This window comes from Bison bison, unplaced genomic scaffold (assembly GCF_000754665.1).
Source record: "Bison bison bison isolate TAMUID 2011002044 unplaced genomic scaffold, Bison_UMD1.0 scf7180017849657, whole genome shotgun sequence".
Classification (NCBI taxonomy): Eukaryota; Metazoa; Chordata; class Mammalia; order Artiodactyla; family Bovidae; genus Bison; species Bison bison.
This window is the reverse complement of record NW_011480230.1, coordinates 64,396-74,881: the sequence shown is the minus strand read 5'-3', so window position 1 is coordinate 74,881 and position 10,486 is coordinate 64,396. Positions and strand designations below refer to the sequence as shown.

The 10,486-nt window shown below is 46.5% G+C and overlaps 1 protein-coding gene across 1 annotated transcript in view; it reads left to right on the top strand.

Annotated features, from left to right (window-relative positions):
* The window catches only part of SIGLECL1 (SIGLEC family like 1), a gene marked incomplete at its 5' end in the record, with an annotated part of 21,091 nt that overhangs the window by 3,700 nt on the left and 6,905 nt on the right, over nt 1–10,486 (top strand). The window contains 2 exons of the mRNA XM_010847587.1: nt 588–741; nt 4,147–4,150. Coding sequence (XP_010845889.1) covers nt 588–741; nt 4,147–4,150 — 158 coding nt within the window. The remainder of the gene's footprint in view (nt 1–587; nt 742–4,146; nt 4,151–10,486) is intronic.

The following is a 10,486-nucleotide window of genomic DNA, read 5'->3' as shown; positions in this document are numbered from 1 at the left end:
GGTGGGCCTGCTACATGGCAGACTTCCCTGGTGGCTCAGACGGTAAAGCGTCTGTCTACAATGTGGGAGACCTGGGTTCAATCCCTGGGTCAGGAAGATTCCCGGGAGAAGGAAATGGCAACCCACTCCAGTACTCTTGCCTAGAAAATCCCATGGGCAGAGGAGCCTGGTGTCCATGGTCACAAAGAGTCGGACACGACTGAGCGACTTCACTTTCTATGCTACACGGCATGTAGAATCTAGTTCCCCGACCAGGGATTGAACTGGTGACCCCTGCAGTTGGAGTGCTGAATGCTAACCACTTGACCACCAGGGAAATCCCTGGGGAGCTATGTTTTAAGTATAGCCAGCTGGACTTGAAGACCAACAAGAATCAGAGTTTGCAAAGCCCTTTCATAGCTGACCTCATCTGAGCCCCACAGCCTGACAAGCATGCGTCTCCGTTGTCCACGATAGGAAAGCAATCCCCAGAGAGGCTGCATGGCTCACTCCAGACAACCCAGGCTCTAAACCAGCATTTCCCAGCGAGATCAGAGCCCGTATTGTGGGTGGAGAGCCAGAACTGATCAAGAGCGTCTTTTCCTTAGAGCGAAACATATCAGAATGAAGCAGGCAAAGAAAATTGCAGCAATGAAGGCAGAAAAGAGCCCTAAAAGAGCCCGCCAAGGACTCGAGACGTCTCTAAGGCTCAAGGAACCAGGAAAATCCAGAGTCACCCCGTCTCCTGAGCAGCAGATATTGGTAGGTACCCCATGTGTCTGGAATCTAGCCTATCAGAATAATGATCATAAGACCCATGAGGAGAGGCACATACAGTGTGTAAAGGCAGCATTAATACCATCCTCGGTCTTACAGGACTTCTAGAATGCCAGAGCATGCTTACACATCATCTTATAGATGGTGACGTTAAGACCCAGGGAGGGGAAGACAGATGAAAATTAAGAGGAGTAACTTGAAGGGTCATTAGAATCAGCAACTCATTCCCCCTACACACACACACACACACACAGAGTCCCCATTGAGAAGAGGATTGGGAGAACCCAATACAGCAGTTGTAGCATTGGAAGGGAAATCAAAGGGTTTGGTCTCTGAGCGCTTGGCAGGCTGTAGTCAGCACAGCCTGTAGGTGCCACAGGCCCAGGTCAGCCTGAAAGACTTGAAGACCAGGCCATGCCCAGGTTACCCCTTTATTTGTCCTGCACCCCCTATCCTCAGCAGGGCTTAGAAGGGTCAGCACCGAGTAGCCGGGTCTCACTGTTCTTAAGTCATTATGATTCTCTAGGGCCAGAAGCACCCTGCTGCTCTCCTTTCACCCTGCACTGGGAGCTGGTGTCCCTCTGTGAGTCAACCAGACATCTGTTAAATTCCACCAGTATTTCCTGCAGTATCTCCTGTTCTCCATGCTGAGGTCTCAGAAGTGGACCGGGCCCAGGCCCCGCCCTCAGAGCAGCCAGGCTGGTGGGGAAGGCAGCATCACACTAGCAGGGCTGGGCTGGGGGTGATGGTCGCCCAGAGGGGTGAGAGACTGAACCTCCCTGGAGAAATCAGACAAAATTTCCCAGGGGAGTCTGGGAACAGCTGGGTGGCTTGTGGTGCTGAGAATGCACAGGGAGGAAGGATCAGTAGGAGAAGACAGGGTGGCAGGCTCCAACTATGGGGATTTTGATGAAAGGTGAAGCCAATCCCTTGCTCCACACTGCCTTTAATTCAGTGCTCAAAGAAAGGGACAGAATTCTGTCCTTTTCAGATTTGGGTACCTCACGTCTAGACCTGTTCCAACATCCTTCTTTCTTTGCTCTGCCCTGCAGGACCCATCACCCCAAACTTCCAAGAAGAGCAGGATAAACTGAAGCTGACAAAGCCTGTGAAAACAACATTCATACCTGAAGTCCCCATCACCCTTGGAGTCACCAAAGCCCATAGAATCCTTAGAGACCCCAGGAACCCTGGAGTCTACAACAAACTCGGACCCCCCAGAGTATCCTCAGCCCATGAAGCCCTCTCCAGTCCCACCTGCCCCCTCACTGGTTATCCATTGAATAGGGTTACCTTGGACCTGGTCTTTGAACCCCTGAAAGCAAACTATATGATATGTTGTTTGGATTAGCCAGAAGACAGGTGCTCCATCCTGGGAGCTCCTTCAAAAGAAGGAGAAATAAACGTGAGACTGCGAAATATGTCCACCAAGAAATAGTTTTTGAGCCCCTATTATGCACCTAGTACCTGAAATACATACACAAGAGCCATCACACACACGGATTGGATCCTTGCTTGAATGCTTAGTGGTCATGTCTTTGGATACGATCTTTTGCCAAACCCACCCCTTCTCTTTGCACTTGAGTCTCCTTACTTGAGGTGTACCTGGGTAGAAAGTGAGTCAAAAGTGGTATTGAGAGATGTAGGAGGAGAAACGACATAAAAGCCCTGAATGCCATCACAAGACATTGGGACCTTGTCCCGACTCCCTTAAATGGAAGTTCCATGAAAACAGGGGTCTTGTCTGTCTTGCTTTCTACTTGTATCACCGGCACCAGAATGGTTCCTGAAATAGGCTTTAAAACATGTTTGTTGAATAACTGAGTGAATGAATAAACTGTTAGAAGTTTTGAAACAAAGAAATAGAGTGACTAGATATACAGTGAGAGACGATCCCAGGAGTGGTTATTGAGGTGTACTTTTTTAAGCTTAATTAATTCATTTTTGGCTGCACTGGGTCTTCATTGCTGCTTGAAGGCTTGTTCTAGTTGCAGTGAGTGGGTCTTCTCTTGTTGCGGAGTACAGGCTCTAGAGCACAGTTCAGTATTTGTGGTGTGTGGGCTTGGTTGCCCCGAGGCATGTGGAACACAATCTTCCCAGACCAGGGCTTGAACCTGTGTCCCCTGCACTGACAGACAGAGTCTTAACCACCAGACCACCAGCGAAGCCCTGAGGTGTATTTAGAAGAGGTAAGACTGGAGGCAAAGAGCCCAGTTAAATGGAGGTTACTGCAATATTTCTTGACCACAAAGGAATACAAGGAATGAGAACTGGATTCTGGCATGAGAGGGGACCCCAGCTGTGTGTTTCCTTCAGAATGAATGACAACTTCCTTTTTTGGAGCCAGATGCTGGTAATTTTTCAGAGGGCAACGAAGAATTGATGCTTTTGAACTGTGGTGTTGGAGAAGACTCCTGAGAGTCCCTTGGACTGCAAGGAGATCTAACTAGTCCATTCTAAAGGAGCTCAGCCCTGGGTGTTCTTTGGAGGGAATGATGCTAAAGCTGAAGCTCCAGTACTTTGGCCACCTCATGAGAAGAGTTGACTCATTGGAAAAGACTCTGATGCTAGGAGGGATTGGGGGCAGGAGGAAAAGGGGACGACAGAGGATGAGATGGCTGGATGGCATCACCGACTCGATGGATGTGAGTTTGAGTGAACTCCGGGAATTGGTGATGGACATGGAGGCCTGGCATGCTGTGATTCATGGGGTTGCAAAGAGTTGGACACGACTGAGAGACTGAACTGAACTGAAGAAAAATTTCATCTCTCTGCTGGGGCATTGTTTGTAAGTCTGAGGGTTCTCCCATCTGTCATCACCAGTGAGATGGTCATCTTGTGCTCAAGGCAGATTTGACATAAGCCACCCGTGTATGCATGCAGTTCACACATCCCACAGAAATACAGGCACCTACCACGCACCATACAATGAGGCAAAGAAGCCAGACACTGGACCTCATGGTCTGCACAAAATTCTAGCTCAAAATGTTGACAGTTGCCTGATGTCAGGCTGTTCTGGTGAAAAACTTACTTGAGCATTTAATTTACAAAAGAGGGATTGGACACACTGGCATATATAAGAAGCTATGTTTCAGGTTGAGGTCCCCTAATTGGCATTCCAGAGGTTGTAAGAAAGAACAACTTTACACTTCTCCAGAAACTCCTGTGACCGAGATGGGCTGAGATGTTCTCTGGGCCATCTTGGTGTTTACCAGAGTATGTTGCACTGTATCTATCAGAAAGTCAGCTTGTCCCCACTGTCACAGTTACCTGGGGCTCCTGGGGCATCATCAGAGTCTTCTCTCTCTCTGCCACATGAGAGGCTCCTATCTGTCTTTTATTGTTTTCCTGTCTTCCGGTTACTCTCTCTCTGGGAATCCACTGTTGCAGCCAGGTGAGTGGCTTTCAGTCTTGTATCCTCTTGCTTCTTCCTCATTGTTCCCTGTTGTTGAACATTGTAAAAGGAACATCTACTACTTACGAAGGGTTCATTCCAAGTGCACCATTTAACTTTTGCGATTTGCTTCTTATATCTGGGGTGCTTGGCCTAATTAAAGTCATGTTTACCATTCTCATATTTTCAGGGGCCTCAGGACCTGTATCAGTGTGGTTTCTCTTTCTAGAAACTCTGATGAATCATCATTGGGTTTTGGTGTATCTCCTAAATTTTATCTAAGCTCTTTTGGCTGGGTACTCCTTTTCAAAGACCTGCTAAGATACACTTTCTATAATGCTCTGCTGCTGAGGCTGCTAAGTCGCTTCAGTTGTGTCCAACTCTGTGCGACCCCATAGACGGCAGCCCACCAGGCTCCACCATCCCTGGGATTCTCCAGGCAAGAACACTGGAGTGGGTTGCCATTTCCTTCTCCAATGCATGAAAGGGAAAAGTGAAAGTGAAGTCGCTCAGTCGTGTCCAACTCTTCACGACCCCATGGTCTGCAGCCTACCAGGTTCCTCTGTCCATGGGATTTTCCAGGCAAGAGTACTGGAGTCGGGTGCCATTGCCTTCTCTAGGTGCGTCCTTTCTCCATTATTAGGATCCCAGTCAGGCTCAGCAGTGGGAACTTCCACCAGATTTGCTCCTGGAGTTCCATCTGGATCCACCAGATGGAGCTGGTGCACTTCCTCTCTAGCCCTGTCAGTGACTACCCTCCTTTCATTCCCCCAAAAGTATCATATTCTGCCCAAGAGGGATGGTGAGTGGCAAAGACAGAAGTGAAAAGTTCAGTCATGCAGAGGGGGTCCTCTCGATAAGCAGGGTTATGGTTTTCCCAATTAAACAAATCCGAAGTTGAGAACAGAAACTCAGCTGGTTGACCATTTGCACTGAGACCTCCTACAGGATATCACAGCAAGAGAAATTGCCCTGCTCTAGAAGTGGCTCCAGGTCCAAATGGGCTTCCTCAATGGCTCAGCAGGTAAAGAATCTGCCTGCAATGCAGGAGATATGGGTTTGATCCCTGGGTCAGGAAGATCCCCTGGAGAAGGGAATGACTACCCACTCCAGTATTCTTGCCTAGGAAATCCCATGGACAGAGGAGTCTGGTGGGCTAGCAGTCCCTCGGGCCACAAAGAATCAGACATGACTGAATGAATTAGCATGCACACACGAAAGTGGCTCCCTATCCAAGTGGGGTACACTGTCCTGTCTTAGATGATGACACAGTACCAGGCCCCTGTGCCCCAAGGGTTAACATAGAAACTTCTATCTGATCCCTATAAGTAGGAGAAACAGAAAGTATTGACAGGAATGAATATGTTGGCAACATGGGGGTGGTTGGAACAACTGTCAGTGCAGTCTATTCAGGCAGTGGAGGAGCCAAGTTGGCCAGAGGGGAGTTTAAGTTTTGAAATAATGTGTCCTCAGTCTCACTTTCTTCCTCTTTCTCTTGTAAAACAGATTTTCCCCTGGTTTTCCTTTCAAACCTCTGTATCATAAAGCAGCAGCTGTCTGACTTCTTTTCCTTCTGATACAATAGTGTAAGTGCTTCTGCATATGGAATCTCATCATTTTCACTTGTTCTTTCACAAAACAATTCTAAATGCAATATCGTATAATAATGAAGTGAGCCATTCAAGAGTCATCACTCTCTTGATCCTAGTGTATACTGGGGCCACACACTATTACAATAGAATGTCATGTCCTTCTTAGTCACAGACTCACAGCTATATTTTGCCCATTTTTTAAAAAAAATATGCCCCCAAAGGGCTTTCTTTAGGGACAGATGATATTTTCCCCACATTTATAAGTTAAGAAAACAACAGAACACAAAAAGCACAGCAAATGCTCCAATACCAAAAGGGCAAGCAGATTCCATCATGAGTGAATGCAAACAAAAGCAAACCAACTGGTTCACCAGTCAAGGAGAGGTCAACAATTCCCATCTCCAGCAAAGCACCCCAATCAAATGCAAAACCAGTTGGCTTTTCCCTTAAGGAAAAGTCAGGATTGAGAAGGGAGAATATCCCCGGCTGTACACACCGAAGCCCCTTACCCTACTGTATGGAGCCCGACGACTCCCACATGTCCACTCCTTGCTTCAACCGCCAAGCTGGTGCTGCTTCAGGGAATTTTGAAAGGAAAATTCTCAGGGCAAGTGTTCCTGGCAGCTGCTAGGGCCTTACCTTACCTGAAAATTCCCCAACCAGGGCCGCTGGTCACAGCAGCAAGACTCTTGGGTGGCTTGGTCAGAATTATTACCAAGCCCAAACTTGTTTTGCTCACCACACAGCAGGCCAACAAGTCTGGAGTTGTTGGGGCAAGGACTAAGGACTTTAATCAGGGAGGTATCAGACCAAGAAGATGGCAGATAGTGCGGCAGATAAAAACATCGTCCATCAGTCTGAATTCCAGGTTCCTTCTGTACAGGGAAAGGGGAGGGTGCCACTCCAATTCCAACCAAAACTGACAGGGACCCCTAACTGGTGGCTCACTAACGGTTGCTAACAGTTGCTGGCTTGGGGGAGGGGCCCACTGCAGCTCCAACCAATGGCTAGGCGGGTTGCTCACTTGGGGGCGTGGCTTGTTGCAATGAGGACCAATGGCTGAGCAGGACCGCTACGGTCGTATTTAACGGCTGGCATACCAGATGTGCCCCTATTACAGGAATAGGTCAGTGACGAGTTTGGGCCTGAAACTGGAAATCTGGGTCTTGCTTTGTCACGATAGAGGCCTTGATTACAGGACAGGAAACAAGAGGGTACCAAGGTGACTTCTGATTGACCCTAAGGGAAGCACACTAGGCATTTTGATCCTTGATCAGTGGGTTCCAATCTGCCCATCACCTCCTTGTCCACATGTACCGGCTTGAAGGAGGAGTGTCCTTAAAGCTGATTAGACCTGGAGTCTCAAGGTCTAGCAGGGGTCTAGAACCCCTGCTTGAGAAAGAGGATTCTCCTAAGGGCCGCTGGAGCCCAAGGGGCCCAGTAGGGACGATTGTTCAATTGTTTGGGGCTGGCGCAGACAGTGGAGACTCGCCCGGTTCCCCTTCGCGGCTCCTCAGGGTCCCAGCCTCTCTCACAAGCATCATCAGGCCCCACTGGCTCGGGATGGACTCCTGCATGCTCCCTGGCACTCCTGCCGAGCAGAGCTTGGTGAGGACGAGGAGGTGGGGTGGGAATCCCTGGGGGACCTCGACAGTGATGGGGCGTTGGTGAGGCTTGGGAACTTTCAGGCCGCCTGATGAACTGGTTATAGAACAGCTAAGACTTCCTCTACCTTAGTCGTTTTCCCGAGAGTCAGTCTTTGTGTACAAGGTTATCCCATTTGTCAGTTCATCTGGCTCCTTGTGGGCTGTTAAATCAACAAGTCGTCCCTCTGGAAAGTAGGTCCTCCAGTCAGCGTTTCTGTAAGTCAGTCCTTCACTTGATGTACTCAGCAAAGGTCAAGGAGGATACTCAGTTTTCAAGGAAATAGCCAGATGGTGTTGTGCTGAAGAAGCTCCAGGCTGGAACTCTCCCCACCCCTGACAAGGAAGTAAATTTGGAAAAGGAAACGATTGTCTAGAGGGAGGAGAAAGGTTGCCCGTGGAGACAACCCATGGAGGCGCTAAAGTCCAAGGAAGGGAATGAGACTTGGACAAGATCAGAAATTTCAAGCCTGAAGGATCATTATGTGCTGGTCAATAAAACCCACGTTCACACAGTTCTAGAGGCTAGACGTCCAAGATCAGGGTACTGGCAGGGTTGCTTCCTTCTGAGGGAGGATCTGTTCCCTGCTTCTCTTTTAGTTTATGGTGACGACTGGCAATCCTTGGAGTTCCTTCTAGTTCCTTGGCCCTCATCTTCACATGGCCTTATCCATGTGTCCTGGGTGAGTGTGCTGCATTGAAATTTCCCTCTTCTTATAGGGACACTAGTTGTGTTGGACAGTAGTTGTGTAATCACCCTTAACCTGATTACACAGGTAACCTGCAAAGACCTTATTTCAAATTAGGTCACATTCACAGATATGTAGGGATAAGTCTTTAGCATATCTTCTTGGGAATACAATTCAATCCATGGCACAAAAGAAATTAGAAAATATTTAGAATTGAATGTATTTTTAAAACATATTAAAAGCTGTAAGATGCCACTAAAGCTGTGCTTAGACTAGAGAAAAACTCCTCAAATCCATGGTAAGGACTGTCACTTTAAGAAAAGAAGAAGGAGGAAGGTGGGGAGGGAGAGGAGAAAGAGGGCAAATTAAACCTGAAACAAGCAGAAGGAAGGAAATAAGAGAAAGCAGAAATCAATTAAATTAAAAAGAGAGAAGCAATACAGAAAAATCAGTTAAAACCAAAATCTTGGTCTTTAAAAAAACAAAAACTCAGTAAACTTGATAGAGCTTACATAAGCTAATTGAGAAAACAAGAGAAGACACAAATTATAAATACCAGAAATGAAAGAGTGGCTATAAGCACAGATCCTAAAGACATTTCAAGGCTAATAAGGAATATATTTTTCAGAAGGGAACCTTTCTAAGCACTGGGAAGGACACAAAGATGTATCTGATGTTGGGCCTTACCTCAAGGAGCTCATTCTTGGATAGATTTCCTGGTAGGGTGTTTCATCAGTTTGCCACTGAGAGCAGTAACCAAATGAAGAACATGTAGTAAATTATGCAGGGTGGTGTAGTGGCGCCACAAGGCTGTCAGAGAACCAGGATCCCTATGCTATCATCAAGAATATCCTCAGTCTGTGGTTTTGACCTATAACGGTTCCTCATGGTTACCAGGGGGCTGCTCCACCTCCAGCATCTCATCTATATTCCAAGGGAAAAGAAGAAGAAAAGCAATGAGAAGAAAGTAGTGGCGCTAATATAAAAAACCCAGAACTTCCCAAAAGTCTCCAGCAGATAGCCTCAGATGTTTGGTATTTCAAGCAGGCAACTCTCTCACAATATTTGCTTAACAATAAATATAACAACAGAGTCCATGGTTTTTATTTTGCATTGTCCACTTGGGAGAAGAAGAGAGTACAGATAGGTACCTACAGATAGGTACACAATCTAAAAAAACAGAGTTGTCAATTACAACCTACTGTTACCAGAGCAAGAAATTATCAAGTAAGACAACTGGCCCAAATTCCATTTTATTTGGATATCATTTTCAGAGGTCATGTAATAATTTCTAATGTCTTTGGAGTCTCATAAGACCACTTTATTTAAATTGTTCTTCCAAGGGCGGATTTGTAACAGCCTAGAACAAGTCAGTAACAGTCATGAATATTCATATGAAACTGTATATTGTGGAGGAGAAAAATTATGTTCTTATAAACATCCTCAGTTTTGCACAATATCAAATCAGACTCCTTGAACCCTCTTATAACACAATATCTTTTGATTTATAGCTGCAGGGGACTAGGACATCTTAAATTCTATCCTATGTTTCCCTTATCATGAATACTTGTGTTTTTTTAAAACCAGGCTCTCAAATTTCATTAGTTAATATTATATGCAAAAAGCAGAACTTCAGAGTTCAACTGTGATGGCAAAAAAAAAAAAATGGGGTAAATGCTGAATAGGCTTCTATTTGGTGATAATAACTCAATAGCGTTTTTCTTGTACTTGGTTCATTGGCCAGAACTATATCACATGACCAGCCCTAGAAGGAGGAAGGGAAATAAGTGTTTTTATTTTTGAACTGTTAACTTCACCACCATAACAAATCTGAAAGAGTAAGAACATATAGGACTTCCCTAGTAACCCACTGGTTAAGAATCCGCCTGCCAAGGTAGGGGACGCAGATTCGATCCCTGGTCCAGGAAGATCCCACATGCCACGGGGCAACTAAGCCTGTACATCGCAACCCCTGAGCCCCTGTACTCTAGAGCCTGTGCTTTGCAACAAGAAGAGCCTCTGCAATGAGAAGCCTGCACACCGTAACTAGAGAAAGCCCACGCTCAGCAGTGAAAATCCAACACAGCCAAAAATAAATAAAAATTAAAAATAAAACAAAAACATACAGGAGGGTCAGTCAGTTCAGTTTAGTTCACTCAGTCATGTCCGACTCTTTGTGACCCCATGGACTGCAGCACGCCAGACTTCCCTGTCCATCGCCAACTCCCAGAGTTTACTCAAACACATGCCCATTGAGTCGGTGATGCCATCCAACCATCTCATCCTCTGTTGTCCCCTACTCCTCCCACCTTCAATCTTTCCCAGCATCAGGGGCTTTTCCAATGAGTCAGTTCTTCACATCAGGTGGCCAAAGTATTGTAGTTTCAGCTTCAACATCAGTCCTTCCAATGA